Here is a 17,656-nt window from a genome sequence, read left to right as displayed (position 1 = left end):
TTTTAAAATGCAATATGTGGCATCATCTTTTTTTCTTATTTTATGGGATATGGACATCACCGGCAAGGCCAGTATTTGTTGCCCATCCCTAATTGCCTGTGCGCTTATTGCTGTGGGTCTGGAGTCCCATGTAGGCCAGACCAGGGAAGGCGGTCAGATTTCTTTCCCGAAAGGATGGACGTTAATGAACCAAATGGGCATTTACAATAATTGATGATAGTTGTCATCACCACCATTGCTGAGATCACCTTTCAGTTGCAGATTTTATTAATTGAATTTAAATTCAACCAGATGCCATGGTGGGATCAAAACCCTGAGGACATTAGCCAGGGCCTCTGGGGTTACGAGTGCAGTAACATTATTGCGAAGCCATCCGTTCTCCGCAGCTTTCCCCCCGCATAATTTTGAATACTTGGAATGGATTTACCTTGACTTTCTCTGCTGTAATGCAATGAGTTCTAGCTTTCCCCATTCTCACTTTGGCTCGGAAGTAGCACTGTTGCCTGTCAGTCACCAGGTTGTGGCTTTATGTTGTGCCAAGGCCTCCCCTCACTTTCAGGTGGACTTCAAAAAAAAAAAATCTCTTGCCGCTTTTTAGTTGTTCTCAGGATATGGGCAACACTGAAAATAATGAAATGATCTAATTGCTCAAGGAATGGTGTTCAATCCAGAAGCTTGCTAACGTTAGCTGAATCCTAAGGTATGTTTGATTCATTTCTGCTGTTGTTTTATAAATATTTTCCTCTCCTCCGAACATAAAATTGAATTATTTTCGCTCATTTTTACGTGACTACTCCAGCAACCCCCCAAGCATTTTAAAGCCCCTGCTGCTCTGTTTTTGTTTTACTGCTGGTTTATTGGAAAATAATTAGCAGTAAATTACAGGAAAATTCCATACACAGTATACATCAGATTGCAAACAGACTAGATGAAAATGTGATTATGAGATACGCAGACACAGAAAAGTTTGAATTTCTGCCATAGATGAGCTAAGGACACATGTTCTCAATATGTTTTTAATAAAAGACAGCACAAACAGAATTGGCATAATTGTATGGTATCTTAAAATGTCTTTAAAAGGTAATGCCCAAATTCTGTTTGATTTGATTGATTGATTACTGTGTGGCAGAACTGTTTTGGAAAATAAAATCACAAAGTAGTAAAAAGACATGTTTATTGAAGCTTAATTGTATGGATTGATGTTATAACTAATGGTAATTTCTGGGTATCATCAGATCTAATTATGATTTGAGTAAAAGTTCAATAATCTGCCTGCCTTATGTATTCTGCATGTGGCAATATATAGTCTTGTTCTTCTGCAATCATGGATTCTTAATCGCTAAAACATTGTCCTATATAACCCATGGAGGGGAAGAAGTGACTAAAGCTTTAATCTCTGAGGAGGTCTTTGTAAAAGGTAAGGGCCTGACTTGATCCATGAATGGTTGACAAACCCATACTGTATGATCAGAATTACAACATTTTACAGTTCTGGGGGGGAGATCGTTTGGCTTGCTTTCTGATCTATCTACCTGTACGTATTTTTGTAGCCTGCCCTTTACCCCATGAAGTATTTTTAAATAATATTGTAAATTGTGCTTTCATCATTGATTCTGGTAGGTTACTCTGTGTTTGAATAACTTTCTATGTAAAGAGATTAATCCTCATGTTTCTGTTTTTTGATGGCAATCATAAATTTCTGCTTCCAATTTCCAACTCCCCAAGCAATGGTAGCTTTTCCTCCTCATAATTTTTAATACTTTGAATGGATTTTCCTAAACTTTCTCTGCTGTAATGGCATGAGTTCTAGCATTCCCCATTCTCACTTTGACTCAGACGTCGCACTGTTGCCTCTTGGTCAGAAGGTTGTGGGTTCAAGCCCTGTTTGAGGACTTGTAAAGCTGACTGACTGCAGTACCCTGAGGCTTCATTGTTGGAGGTGCCATCTTTTGGATGATATGTTGCACCAGGTCTGCCATGTCTGCTTGTCAGTAGGATTTTAAAAAAAATTCCTGGGCAGCATGGTGGTACACTGGTTAGCACTGCTGCCTCACGGCGCCGAGGTCCCATGTTCGATCCCGGCTCTGGGTCACTGTCCGTATAGAGTTTGCATATTCTCCCCGTGTTTGCATGGGTTTTACCCCCACAACCCAAAGATGTGTAGGCTAGGTGAATTGGCCACACTAAATTGCCCCTTAATTAGAAAAAACTAATTGGGTACTCTAAATTAAAAAAAATAATAATTTTTTAAAAATTCTATGGCGCTTTTTATTTGTTCTCAGGATATGGGCAAAGCTGAAAAGGCAATTATCTAATTACTCAGTGCGATGATCAGTAAATATTTGAAGGAATCACTTCTTGGCCTTTTGGCTATGATCAAGTGTCAGGTTAAGCCCAAGATGAGGTGCAAGACCTTTCTTGCCAGCTTGTATCTTGTATGTCTCTCTTGTGGCAACCATGAAATGGGTTGAATTTGAATTTGAATTGGTTTTTGGAGCAAGTAATGAGTTGAATTGAGGGTTTGCCCTGTCCAATCTGCGCATTGGCTTTGTAACTTTAAGCATGGGATAATTATTTTTTAAAGTAAGTATTTGAAGAAGAGCAGGGGAAATTCTTTCCCCAGCTTTTTGACCAAAGCATGACCTTCAACCAACACTGCTGAAACATGTTGCAGTGACTGGTTTTTGCTGTTTGCCGATGGAAGATCAGTATTTGCAAAGTACTTGTCTATGAAGCAATTTGGAATATCCTGACTATGTGAAAGGTGTTATCTAAATTGAAATTCTTTCTTTCCTTTGTCTTTCTTCATAAAGAATATTATTCCCCCTTGGCGAATTGTCCTTTTCATGCCCTTACCACCCTTCCTAAAGTAGGCACCTATAACCTATAATTCTAAGTCAGTGTAGATATTGTTGACTTTGCAAAGGTGTGGCTATATTGTCACTATTTTAGCCTCAAGCAACTATTTTGGTTTAAGTGCCTTGTGGACATTCATACAATACAGGCAGATACTTTTCACGCGAGGATTTACTTGAACACCTATCACCATTCAATATCCAAGGAAGTGTAAAACACAAAAAATAAGAACAACCCACGTAAGCTCTGCTTTTCATCTTCCCATTTTATCAACAAATGAGCAAAAAAGCACTTCATATACTGTGTGAATATGTATTTGAGATCAAACGCCCAATAATGTGTCTATTACTCATTTTGTATTTACTGATTAGCAATGCAACTAGCCACATCTGGAGTCCTAATTAGCCACATGTGGGCAGTGGGTAATATATTGGACAACAGTGTTCTCACTGCAGCCAAACTAATTTGTAAATATAGAAAAAACTCATTTAATTGACACAGCATGTTCCACAACATCAACTTAATTTAATCTTCTAACTCTAGTGATGAGGTGTTAATCAGGTAACAACTGCTGTCTGCGTTCTGGAAAATATTCATGTCAAGTTTAAATTAATTGCCCTCCCAGGCTATACCAGTGCTTCCCTTAATGTCTTCGCTGTTTTGTATCATGCCTGCGGTAGAAGTATTTTGTATAGTCACCAGATGTAAAGTTAAAAGGGATGGGGAGGGGAAGTTTCATTCCATGGCATTGTCCTGTCTCATTGAACAAAAAGTGCACGAGTTGTTTCATAAATTGAGCAGCTGGCTATAGCCTTAAACCTAGTAATAAAAAAACAGCTTTGTGGGTTCATTCTATCGCCACAGAGGATGTGGGTTTGTCTGTCTCCTGTTTGAAATGCAGGAGAAAGGTATCTGTTTTAGAATGGGCTTCAAGTTTGTCCAAAGTTCAGTTGCATTTTTGGCCTCCACTGCGACTTATTATTGTGAACTTTTTCATGGGATCATTAATGGATAAACACATTTGTAAAATCAGTTGATTTTAAATTATGAAGATTGTCAATTGAATAAAATTTAGTTACAGTTTATGTTGATAGTGTAAACTAAATGTCTGAGAATATGATTAATGTAAAACAAAATGCCAAATATATTTAATAAATTATCTCACGTCGTGAGGCCATGCTCCTTCGATGTTTGTCACCACTCTGCCTCATCATTACAGCATTGTGACTCAAAAGTGTAATGCAGCTTGATGGATAAGCTGTCACCATTCCTAATGATTGGTAGTAAGCTCCTGCTGCACTTCAAGAAGATATTCAGTGTGTCTTTGAGGTGTTTTCTTTGTCTTCCCCCGGAATGTTAGTCATTTGAGTTACGAAACAGGACTTGGCAGGGGAGATAGATTTTGACCATCCAGACATAATGTCCAGTCCATTGAAGTTGATTTTTCAGGAGTTTATCCTGAATGTTAGTGGAGCTGACTTCAGTTGACAGTTGTCCTTCCATTCAACCAAAAGGATGTGACAGAGACATTGCTAATGGAGTTTCTCCAGTGCTCTTTTGTGTTGCTGATACATAGTCCATGTCTCGCTGTAGTACAGGAGTGTGGCGACGACAGCTGCTCTGTCCACTTGGAGTTTTGTTGACTTGGGGATGGCTTTGCTCTCAGACAAATACTCACTGCTGTAGTCCATAGAACCCTGAGCTGGCATAGCTTATCTAGTAAGGATTTCCTAGTCAGTGGTGGCCTTTTGAGAGAGGTGGCTGCATGGGAAGTGCTCAACTTATTCCAGTCTCCTCTTCAACATATATTGGGGAATGGAATATTTAGCTGACCAGATGTGGTTTGATGGGTGTTTTGGTTTGATATTCTTACATGCAGAATACTTGCAAATTTGGTGCAAAGTGGGCAAAGATGCTACAGTCACCTGCAAATTGCAGATCATGTGCCTATGGTGGTCAGTTCATTTCGTCTTGACATAGAGGCAACTGAGGTTAAAGAGTTTTCTGTCTGGATGATACTTAATACTCAAACCGGAGGGTTATGAGGTGAATAGCCATTGTCAGGTAGATTGTTGATTCATAACCATTGTCTGACCAACTGAAAAACAATAGAGGACTCTCAAATTAGGTAGCGTGGAATATATCTAGCACTAGACAGATGACTTCCGTTAAAGAAAAAAATACATTTGCTAAGATTCTAGAGGGTTGTCTATATTCACAAAAAACTTGAAAAACCCCCCAGAAAATGTTGAAGCCACTCAACAGTATCTGTGGAAAGAAACAGAGTTAATGTTTCAGTAGGGAAGTGAGATTAGACAAGCATTGGTATAGAGTTGATTGGCTGAGTAATCTGTTTCTGTGCCATACTATTCTATGATTCTAAGGAAAATATAATAATGCATCTGATTTGAAATAGAGACAAGTGTTATTAAATATTTTTCAGTAGTTATGAAAGTATTGTGAGCATTCCTATATTCACTTTAGTTGACAAATGAAGAGTAATCCGCTAGAATTAAGAGACAGCATTCTTTAAACTTGCCCTTAAAGCTTAAACTTTAATAAATAGGGGATTTTCATTTGTTCGCATTATGCCTGTTATTTATTCTCATGGCTCATGAATTGTCAGCAAGGACCTGGACAGTGAAACATGGGCATTGTGATGAGTAAATTTTTTAAAAATTCTGTAGACTTGGGAGTCCAGGGAGTAGTTGAATCTTGTAGCAATGTGAACCATGCACTAATATCAATGTATTTTTATTTTCTGTTGGAATACAGAAATATAAAAGACTTGTTTTTAAAATCTGGAAGCTACACAACAAAATTTTATATTATTTCCCCACTGGCTTTGCTTAATATGTAGATAACACATTGAGTTTTAGGCATGGTTTATGGATCAGCGTTGAAACAAGACCCAACGTCAGTGCTAGACATTGCAATGATGTTATGCTATCCTCTGTTTCAAACTGGTAGACATTTCTGATGTAGCTTTTGAGGATTTTGGCGTATTGTATGATTGTTCTAGTGCCGTACGTACAAGGAATGGCCAGACCTCATGACCAAGATGTAATTATTCACTCAGTAGCTGACTCCTTGCACCTGAAGCAGTCATGGATTAAACATCCTGATGTTAATCTGAGCCTATTTCCAGTGGTCGATTCTCAGCAGCTATGCCAGCACCTTCGGGTTCTTCCCCTTTTAAAGTTGGGTTCCTTCAGTGCCCACCTGTTGTGTTTTCTGTTAAAACCAAAAGGGCAAAGAACTCACCATATGGAACTTAACCCTCCCTCTGCTCTATTGAAACTACAAAGATTTGCTGCTGTGAAACTTCCTTCAGTTTGAATTGTTCAATATTTAATTGTACAATGACACCAGTAAAATGTGAAAAAAAACTTAATTTCTTGCTTTTAGGCTTGTTTGCCATCGTTGGGTCTTGTTATTTCAACGCTGATCCATAAACCATGCCTAAAACTCAATGTGTTATAGTAAGCAAAGCCAGTGGGGAAATAATCTAAAATTTTGAGATCATGTTGATTTGAATTTGAATCGATATGTAAAAGAATGATTGAGATGCCTGCATCACATAAGCACTGTGCACAATAATTGACCTGGTTCTCTGCATATTCTTGCTTAAATTGGCACAATAACTGGTGGGGTAGAGGTGGAGCAGGGTTTAAATGGCTTTTGAACATTTAACCATTTGCCCTCTTCAGGGTACTCTCTGTCACAAACAGATTGACGTTTGAAGCACTTATTAGGGGGTAAGGGCAAAAGGTTAAAGCTATTTAGGATGCCTTGTAATTATTACAAGCCTCAATGCCCTTGTTAAAAACAAAAAGTTGTGAAAATAATCACCCCGTGTGTGTTGGAATGGCTCACAGAAGGTCATTAAACAAGCTATGCAAGTGGATTAAAAGGTGATCTTTAAGGAAAATTTGAAAAAAAAACTTTTGCTTCATGTAAAGCATGTAACTGAAGACCATCATTAGACAAAGAAAAAATAATTTACATCTTCGACAGCTGTTTTTAGTTGGTGCCAAACCTAAATATTCTGCAACAGTCGTAGGGGAGGAAATAAGCTGGAATGGTGGTAAATGAAACCACTTGTCTGGTTTCAGCATTCCCTTTGTTGTGGTTGCAGTTCTCCAAACTGGGTTTCTAAACTCTGTAATTACACTGTCCATATTGCTAGGAAGGAAAAAGAAATGCAGAGGAAGCTTTCTCCTCTAGGGTATTTGATTATAGAGACGGAAGGAAGGGTCTTGCTGAAGAACTCCAGGGCCCTGGTAATTGGAGAAATATTACCTTGCAGTGTACATGCTGTTTTTATAAACAAGAACTATAGTCAATTCATATAAACCTGCCAAAGTAAAGTAATTACAGGGTATTTTCACAAGTTTAGCAGTGTGGAGGTCTGAAGAGTTGGTCTGTTACTTGGTAAAACTGAGAACCAAATAATTTCAAGAATTAATGGAAATTGCAATGCAAACAGTATTGGTCACTTAGAATTTTCACCATGGTTAGCTGAAATCAAATCTTTAGTTGAATGATGTACGTGAAAGCTGGTTGTTATTTTCTGGTCTGTGATTTGGTGATGATATACTCTGGAGAAATTGGTTCAGTTAATGCAAAGTTACAAGACGTTTACATGACTGTATCTTTCTTAACGGTGACATTTTAGCCATTGCAGATTTGACTGTGTGAAGGGACGGTATTATAATATGGAATTTAGTTTGTTGTTGAGATGGATTTAGTTGATAGTTCTTTAATTTATTTCAAAATAATTATTTAAAAATAACTTCATTTCATATTTCATTTTCATTTCATTTCATTCAAATAATCCCACTCACAGATCTAAACCTTGTTCGTTTTCCTCTTCAGATCAGTCAGATGTGGTCACAAACCTATCATTTCAGTCATTGCAGTATATGAAACCTCGGGAACAGAGAGGTGATGTGGAGCTAATGTCTGTTTCGTCTGATCAAATTCAAAATGTCAATCTGACCGAGCAGCAAAATAGCCAACTGTGGAATTAATAATTTTTCAGTTACTAAGTTTTAACTGAAAACAGTACAAAGTTAGGTTGTTGACTCCAGATAAGAACAAAAAACTAGGTAAATAAACCGTTAAGTAATGTGCAGTTAAAAAAATAACTATAATCAGGACTCAAAATGAACAAAAATGGATTGGGCTTTAATTAATACAATCTAAAATGTAAAACCATTGATGAATGACCACAAGTCCACCATTTGGAGAATGCAAACTTGAAAAAAAAATGTAGTTCATTGGCCCCATTATAGTTTAGTGACCTTGGGTAGTTGCTGAACCATACAGATAAGGAAGATGCAAGAACAAATGGCTGCATGAGTATGGGGTTGCAGGGCGTATGACGCTAATAGAACTACATCACAACAAGGAGTCAACACCTTATGGAAAGAAGGGGTGAAGAAAAGGAGGAAGTGAAAAGAGATGGCCACCACTTTCGGTGGCAGAATGATATTGTTGGGTGGGTTAATTCTTTTTGTCTATAGCCTTACTGTAAACAATTTTAGCGGACGTTAGGATACCAACAGATCATACTTTTGGAGGTAGTCAACCCATCACATTATGATCAGTTGCAAACGATTCTGAAGTAAATTTGCAGGAGTGATGTTTGGGATTTCTATTTTTAAAGTGTGATTTATTTTTTTTTGGTTGGCAGGATTGTTGTGCCAGTGCAATGTGGGTAGGGGTCCATACCACTGGATTCCCATTCGAATCATGTGTGGCTTAATTTTCCTGCCCTCAAAAAATAATACTCATGTACCTTCTGGTGAGCATCATTTTAAAATATAAATGGTATTTAAAACAGACTGCCTGTAGTGCTGTTAATTTCTTATGAAGAATGTGCTGTGCATGCTCACCTGTCGGTTTAAAATAAGGCAATTAAAAGGCCATATTGCTGAAATCTTTGTTGCTGCAATCTAATTTCTGAATGTGTATTGATTTGCGTGTTTCTCTACTTGAAATTTGCTTTTTGGAAATGTGGAAGAAGAGGATGAGAAGTTGATATTGGGACAGGTTAGCTTGTAGCAGAGGCTGTCTACTCTTGCCCCGTTATTTGCACTGGCCCAGACATACCTACCTCGAAAAAATAAATATATCTTCGAAGGTTTAATTTCATCAGCAAGGTAGTGGCTCACTTCTGCTGGAATCTAACCTGGGAGTGAGTGTCTCCATGAGGTGGGGCCTTGACTTTGGCTTTGATGGTGATCATTCCTCAGTTTATTCCAAGCTATTTTAGGACCCATATGCAACAGCAGTAATGGACAAACAGGACCTTGCAGACTAGTTGGTGGACAGCAGAGTAGTGTGGGTGCTGAGCCTCCAAGTTTATGAAGAATGAAGGACAAAAGGCCTGGATGAAGGGTTCAACAGTGGATGGGCCAAGGTGTGGCCAAAGATTGGTGATGTTACAGAGGTGGAATTAGACTGTTTTGTAATAGCGGAGCTGGAGAGGGTGGGGGAGAGCTGGTGTGGGGTGAACACCAACTCTGGATTAAGTCGGATACCTCGTTCAAGTACGCTGCTTCTGCACGAGACAGTGACTAGAGAAGGAAATGGAGTCAGTGGCCAACAAGTTTTATAACTGCTCTATGATTAACATGAGATGTGTTGAAGTAACTACAATCACCAGCTGGCTGTTGGGGAGTGAATAAATATGTTCACCTCATTAACATCCATTTCCCAGGCAAATATCATGGGCGGGATTCTCCAATAATGGGGCTGTGGTCCCACGCCAGCGTAATAACGCTGGAGAATCACTCTGGACATTCCTTAAGAAATCCTGAGTGATTCTCCTCCCTGCAGGGGACTGGCAGGGCCCCAGAGTGATTCTCGCAGCTCTGGCTGCAGATAATGGGGCCCCGCACTTCCAGTCGGGAGTCCTACGGCGGCTGCCCTGTGGGACATGGCAGATTCGGACCACGGCGCGGCACCTGAAATGTAGGCCCCTCCCCCCCCCCCCCCCCCCCCCCGAGATTGCGTGCGCCCACAGGTCCATGATGCCCAATCACGACCCCTGGCCGTTCAGGAGGCCACCCCGGTGATAGATCCTCCCGCCTCCCCACACCAGGGCGGCCATTCCCAATGGGCCGATACGTGGTTAAAACCATGCCGTCGGGAACTTGGCCAGTTTTTCTCGGAGAATCGTGGGGGGGGGGGGGGGGGGGGTGCCTCTGTCAATGGCGTAGTTCGAGCGCAAGAGACTCCCAAGCGATTCTCCGCCCCCCCCCCCCACGCCGATCGCGATTTTGGCGCGGAGGCTCAGAGAATCCAGCCCCACGTCTTTATTGATTGCCACTTTTCCTTCTCTGCATTCTCAGTCCTATATTTGAAACATGCTGCTTCTTTTCTCTGCACCACCTTCCAGCATATGCTTAAAATTCTGAAATTCCATGCTGCATATTGCTATACTTTTAATCTCGGACCCTAGCTGCGTTAATCTTTCAGCATAGAAGGTGTCTTGGTTTTTATAAGTTGAAAGATATTAGTTACTTTCCCCATTAGAAAACTGTACAGAATACAGTTGGATACTTCTAACAATCTTTTGCGAAGACTTGGCTGATTTGGACCTGTTGATCAAAGTGACAGTGATGTCGGTGGGATGGAGATAGAAATTATTGTTGCTTCATGATGCATTGTAATATGCCAATAAAGTTTGAACAGTTATTTTACAACTTAAATTATGCCCTGTACCATTCAACAAAAATGGATAGCTGCATTTTCTTCGTGTCCTGAGGGGTAATAAAAGACTTGTAGAGAATTAGTGGTTTTTACCTTCTTCAAATTATATTGACTTTTAATATTTGTTTGGAGAATTTGTCAATTGGTAGTACTGCAAGAAGCATTCTCCATTGTACTCTAGAGGCTGCCTTTTGTTCCTTTGGGGGAAAGTATACAGTGGCTAATGTCATTTCAAATGGGCTTGCCTGATTCTGACATGTTGGCCAGTTTAGTAGGGGAAAGGTTATTTACCTATTGTTTCAGAGATCCTTTCTGCAGGAAAATCTGCTAGGTAGTTCTTCTTTTGAACATTGCTTTGGTTATCAGAACTGTTAATAATTAGAAAGTTCGTATTTATTTGTCCCAGTTAGGACTTTAAAAGGAAAAAGGAGGTATAATTATTTTCCCATAGCAGATTTCTTCAGAAAATCTCTGCTTTTCTAGGCAGCTAATGAGCTGGAGATTCTGGAACACGATGTACTAGTCTGACTTCATGTGTATTTAATCTCATGGACACCTAGTCTAAATGAAGATCATGACTTTCAAGCTCATCTGGAGTTTTGAGATATTTGCTATTTTGAAATGTTTTTTTAAGTAAAGTTTTCTAATTTAATGTTTTCTCTGGTAACTTTATTTGACACATTTGATTCATCGTTGTAGTCAGTACGAATCAGAATAATATGGTCTGTGAGAACTTAACAGTGATAGAGATGCAAAGCCTGCAGTAAAATCATAACCTATACTATTTTCTGTAGCAGTAAAATGGTGTATTGCTCACTGTTTGGCTCACCGTCCTCGGTAACATTGTGCATAAGGTCACATTTTGCTGGAAGCACGGCTAGAAGTGACTAGGAACTTTTGTGCTGTGAGCATTTTCAAATTGTGACAGACTCCTCATGGCTTTAACACTGATGTAATAGTATCTGCCTGCCTCCTAACATTTCATTTGGCTAAAGTGATGTGTTCTCTTTATTTTGATAGTGGTGAAAATTCATCTTTAACTTATGTTGAAGTGGTTAGCACTGCTGCCTCACAGAGCTGAGGACCCGGGTTCAATCCCGGCCCCGGGTCACTCAACATGTGGAGTTTGTACATTCTCCCCGTGTCTGTGTGGGTCTCACCCAAAGATGGGCAGGGTAGGTTGATTGGCCATGCTGAATTGCCCCTTAATTGGAAAAAAGTAATTGGATACTCTAAATTTATTTAAAAAAAACTTATGTCGGAATTAGCAACTTGATGTTTAAGCTATTAGATTTATTCCTAACGCCCAGCCTACAAAAATACCACAAGGCAGTAATTGAGTCACAAAATTCTCGAAGTTCTGAAAGCATGTTTCAGGGAACTTGGAACACAAATTCTTAGTGGTGTTCAATTTGGCATGATGTGAGAAAAGTTATGCAAACCAGGGAGGAATAGTCCAGTTGTTGTATAATCAATTAATAAAGAATATTTATTAATTTAAAAGAAAAACACAAGGCAAGGAGGACTATAATATACAACAACAGTGCACCTAACTAAACTGATGGCTATATACACAGCATTATATGAAATTATCCCATGATTTATAACTACCTACATTTACTGAACTCCAAGACACCCCTTTGTTCCCAAACAACATCCAACATGATATAACCAGCAGATAATTTCCACGCAGGTTATTTGTCCATGTTTGGGAAAATCTTCTCCCTTTCAGTTTTACATCTTAACCAGCTGCTGATTAGCAATTACTTGTGTTTGGGAGACTTTCTGTAGCTGGGTATGGCGGTGATGGTAGCAATTGCTGCTGTGCCCCTTTCTCTAGTTACTGAGCTGTGGACATATTATTCTCTCCGTTTGATGTTACCCACCTTGTGGATCTGGTTTTTAGCATCTATATGTCAATTTCCTTATCGCTCCACTTTGAAGTGACCTCTTCTATACCCCATTGTTTTCCCCTCATCATGTGGTAAACACTTGCTTTTCTCACTGGTATGCTAATTTGTAAATCAAAATCTGTTCAGGCAGCTGTCGTTATCAGCTCCCTTTTCAAATTTGATTTGATTCCAATTTCATTTTCTAATCTTAATTTTCCCCAATTCTCCCCAGATGTCATTACAGCTTTTAACGTATAGTTTGCTCTTGTAGCTATACAGCCTCCTTGCCTCAAGATGGTGGACGGGAATTTTGCGCCATCACCTCTGCATTAGAGTTGACCCAAAAAGTAAACTGTTTACGGATTTTCCCTCCCAACATATGGACTTTGCTCACTTTCTAACCCCACTGCGCCGGACTCGAGATTGCACAAGCTATTGTGTTGTGGATGTGAGCCTTCAACCCATCACATCCATTATATTTTGAAAACCATGGACCCTGTTAGCAATGAGATTATGTAATCGACTATTGCTAGTTATTTTCCTTTTACCAGGATGGTTGAAATGACAAATAATAACCCTTAAAATCAAATTTCAATGCATAAAACAAAAGTTTTAAGTGATTGTGTTACACATACAATTGTCTGTTTTTGTTTTCCAGGTACTCGTTTGGTAAGTCGATGAAATTTCAGACATTTTGAAGATTTATATGCTACTGATACAGTAGAAAGAGCATGGTTTTAGTTCACAATTTGTAAACCAACACTTAATGACCTTGATGAAGAATATCAGTTGCAATAATGGTGAGTGATAGAGTAGTCCACATTGTGTGTTAATAATATCTATCTGCCATTTCAGTGGATGTAAAAACACTGCAATTAATGTGAATGATTCATAAACACTGTTTCCTTAATGACCAGACTACACTTGGTGAAACATGTCCATTCATTTTGTTTGAGGTCTTAGATGCTGAAAGGAAACTTGATTATTGAGTGATAAAATTATCTGCTTTAGTTACATTCTAACTGTTGCAGGTAATGTGTTCAAGATTGAGTGGCGCAGTGGTTAGCACTGCTCCCTCACGATGCCGAGGACCCGGGTTTGATCGCGGCCCTGGGTCACTGTCCGTGTGGAGTTTGCACATTCTCCCCGTGACTGTGTGGGTCTCACCTCCACAACCCAGAGATGCGCAGGGTAGGTGGATTGGCCATGCTAAATTGCCCCTTAATTGTGAAAATTTTTAAAAAAGATTATTGAAACGATGCACATCCAAAGAATGAATTGTTTGTGTTCATTTCTTTCCATGATATTTATAGCGTCTGTTCCTTGAGGGCGTGAGTGTCTTGCTAGTAATGGTATTTATATATTTGCAATATTCATTATCAAGGATCAAAGATCTTCTGTAGTTTCTTATGACCATTATGTGTCCTGCAAATGGAGAAGAAAGACTCTCCAAATAAAATCTTCATGTTTTTGACATAGTCATGAGAAATTATGCAGGATGGTACAGGATTACTGAGCTGATTGTTGGTTATGGAATTGGGTGTTCAGACAAATATTGACAGAATGTAGGTTCCGGCTCCTTAAGTGTCGCCAAGAGTACGACTGCCAAACGATTGGTTCAAAGCATACTACTACACTATGCATTCATAGAAACAATTGGAAAAGTTTCTGCAGGATCATCCTGATCTTCTGCTCCATATTCAGTAATAAACCAGCAGAAGTACTGGAGAAATGAAGTGTTTTTAATCGACTGTTCATTCAGCAATTCCACAAACTTTCTGCCACCGACCACCCGTAGGAAGTCCAGGCTTAAAAATGTATTTGAATAAATTAATTAAATGTTTTTTAAAAAATCGATGTCTAGTTGGAATGTTGCAGGCAAATGTTTAGTCCCAATTCTTTTTTGCTTACCTATTAAGCCACGAGGAATTGGGATTAAAAACGTGGCTGAGAGCTAAAGGCCACAATGTCAGAAGTGACAGGTCTCGTAAACCTCCCTTCTGGAGATTCTAAATTTAGCTCCAGTTTAAATTGGGCTGTAAAGGTATTGTAATGGTTGATTGCTTTGACGTGTTTTGAGTTTTTGCCAGTAGAACCTAACAGGTGAAGCCAAGCAGAACTGTCACAAAAATATCTAAAGTTGATGCTGGATTATAAAAAATTGAAGATGCAGGTTTTGACAAAGCGTAAAGGTACACCATTAGAACATAAGAACTAGGAGCAGGAGTAGGCCATATGGCCCCTCGAGCCTGCTCCGCCATTCAATTAGATCATGGCTGATCTTTTGTGGACTCAGCTCCACTTTCCGGCCCAAACACCATAACCCTTAATCCCTTTATTCTTCAAAAAACTATCTATCTTTATCTTAAAAACTTTTAATGAAGGAGCCTCAACTGCTTCACTGGGTAAGGAATTCCATCGATTCACAACCCTTTGGGTGAAGAAGTTCCTCCTAAACTCAGTCCTAAATCTACTTCCCCTTATTTTGAGGCTATGCCCCCTAGTTCGGCTTTCACCAGCCAGCGGAAACAACCTGCCCGCATCTATCCTATCTATTCCCTTTATAATTTTATATGTTTCTATAAGATCTCCCCTCATCCTTCTAAATTCAAAGAAGAGCAATTTTATGTTTTATCATTAACAGTATATAGTTTGCTTTGCCAGCATGCACCATTTACTTGGAGAATACAAGTTTGCATTTAAAGTCATATTATAGCAATGCAGCTCTAATTACTGCAAGGCACAAATCTAGGGCAAGTTTTCCGGTCCTACCCACTACAGGAATCATCATGGGCAGCATGCAAAATTTGATGGACCATTTAAAGGTCCATTGATCTTGCGCAGGAATTTCCACCCTCGGGGGCGGGCACGACCGAACAATCCTGTCCTTGGAGTGTGATGGTTGACTCTCCACTTGCCTGGGTGAGTGCAGTTCCACGACACGCAAGAAGCTCAACAACATCCAGTAGAAAGCAATCTGCTTAAATGGCACACTATCCACCAGCTTAAACATTCACTCCCTTCACACTGGCACACAGTGGCAGCAATGTGTACTATCTACAAAATACATTGCAGTGACTCACTAAGGCTCCTTCATCAGCACCTTCCAAACCCACAATCTCTACAACCAAGATCATGCAGGCACATAGAAATAAGTCTCATCCAAGTCGCACACCATTCTCACTTGGAAATGTATCCCCATTTCTTGTGTGTCACTGGGTCAAAATCCTGGAACTCCTTTCTTTTTACAGAACTGTATGTTAAATCCAGTAATAGTCTATGGTGAAGTCTGAAGCTTGTCTTTTACCTTAAGATTATTCTTGCAACAGCTTAGCTGATGCTTGGCAGTTTCCCCACACCGAACTGTTCCAGCTGTGTCCATTCATTGTTGAGGCAATGGTCATCACCTATCTGTAACAATGCAATTGGTTTAACGATGCAATTGCTGATACATTGACAGCATGAGTGTGTCTACACCACATGGCCCACAGTGGTTCAAGAAGGTGACTCACCAGCACCTTCCCGAGCAATTGGGGATGGGCAATAAATGTTGGTCTTGCCAGTGATGCCCACATCCCATGAACAAATGAAGAAAGATGCTAAATTGTAGCATCTTAAACTAATCCTATGCATATGTGTGCATCTATTTAGTTGTTCTACCACAAATGATGCGAGTGAAGAGAGAGTCTCTTTGCCCAACTTATTGAAAGATTATCGAGCTGAAACATTAACTCTGTCTCTCCATAGTTGTTTCCTGACTTGCTCAGTATTTCCAACATCTTCAGTTTTTATTTCAGTTTTGCAGCAGCCATGGTATTTGTTTTTTACATGAGACTCTCGTACCTGGTTTTGACAAAGTTCAAGAATTGTGAGGATGTCACTATTGATCTTTTCCAATTACCAATGTTGAATGACTCAATGTCACATTAAAAGTTGGGAATCACTAAATTAGGTGCAAGAACTTCATTTTCCTCAAAGGGATATAGTTTAATAAGAATTTTGCAAAACTGTCAATTAAGCCAATTGTTTCACTGAATTAAAAAAAAACAATTATATGTACGACTGGAGCGAGAAGAGGTCGACGTCTGATGAGAAGGTGATTTGTGTGCACTAAAGATCCAAATGGAACGATCTTGCTGGACTTTTTCTGCATAAAAAAATCTTGTGCTCCCAATCGCCTCCAAATTACTGGTGTTTATGGATGTTCCTGTGAATATTGAAAGTGAATCTTTGAAAGCTGTTGAGCAAACTTGGTAAATGTTATAATTTACAGGAATCCTTTGTAAGTTCTATCTTCTGCCTTGACGAATCTGTTGGAGATAATATAAATTGCCCATCAGGATATAATTATGTAATCAAATCACTTGAAACAAAAAAGGTGGACTGATTATCTGCAAGTGAGGAGCAGCTGTACTAACACACAACTTGAACTGAATACTCCACTATCAAGGGTCAAGAATTTCCACTGATCTGAGGTCTGGGACCTGCTATTTTTAGGTTGTGTCTTCCAGAATGCATTCCTTTTAAGTCCCTTTGCCCAGTTGATAGGTGGCAAGTTTAAAGAAAACATTCATTTGTGACCAAGATCAATAAATATTGACACAAAGAGCAAGTGGGAAATAAAGCATTTAAAATATATGAAGTAAAAGCAGTAAAAGGGAAAATGGATTCTTAATATAATCTGGGCAGCCTTGGTTCCAAAATGACTTAGAATTAATTATAAGTGCTGGATTGATGTCTTTGTTTAAAAGCTGTTTTTAGACCTATAACACATTTTAATCCCTGATTATGTTGTGTTCCTTCACAGTGATGTGTTTAGTTATTATTATTTGTAACCAGAAAATGTGATGTGAAATTTTTTTTGGAACTGCATTTTTAAATTATTTGAAAGGATGTGGACATTGCCCAGTCTTAATTGCCCTTGAGAAAGTGATGATGAGCAGCCTTCTGCAGCCATGTGGTGTAGGTACACCCAACGCCCAGTTAGGGAGTGCCAGGGTTTTGATCCAGCGACAATGAAGGAATGGCGATGTATTTCCAAGTCTGGTTGATGTGTTGTTTGAAGGGGAACTTTGTGATGTTCCCATTCATTTGCTACCCTTGTCCTTCTAGGTGAGTGTCCAGGCACGTGGGTGAGTGCATCACACTCTTAACTTGTGCCTTGTAAATGGTGGGTAAGCTTTGGG

The 17,656-nt window shown here is 39.4% G+C and overlaps 1 protein-coding gene across 4 annotated transcripts in view; it reads left to right on the top strand.

Annotated features, from left to right (window-relative positions):
* lmf1 (lipase maturation factor 1) overlaps positions 1–17,656 on the top strand; it is a 945,108-nt gene that overhangs the window by 79,202 nt on the left and 848,250 nt on the right. For all 4 annotated transcript variants that reach the window (XM_038821131.1, XM_038821133.1, XM_038821130.1 and 1 more), the window contains one exon: positions 13,129–13,139. In XM_038821131.1, coding sequence (XP_038677059.1) covers positions 13,129–13,139 — 11 coding nt within the window. The remainder of the gene's footprint in view (positions 1–13,128; positions 13,140–17,656) is intronic.

This window comes from Scyliorhinus canicula, chromosome 15 (assembly GCF_902713615.1).
Source record: "Scyliorhinus canicula chromosome 15, sScyCan1.1, whole genome shotgun sequence".
Taxonomy (NCBI): Eukaryota; Metazoa; Chordata; class Chondrichthyes; order Carcharhiniformes; family Scyliorhinidae; genus Scyliorhinus; species Scyliorhinus canicula.
The sequence above is the reverse complement of the archived record's forward strand: the minus strand, read 5'-3'. Positions and strand labels throughout refer to the sequence as shown.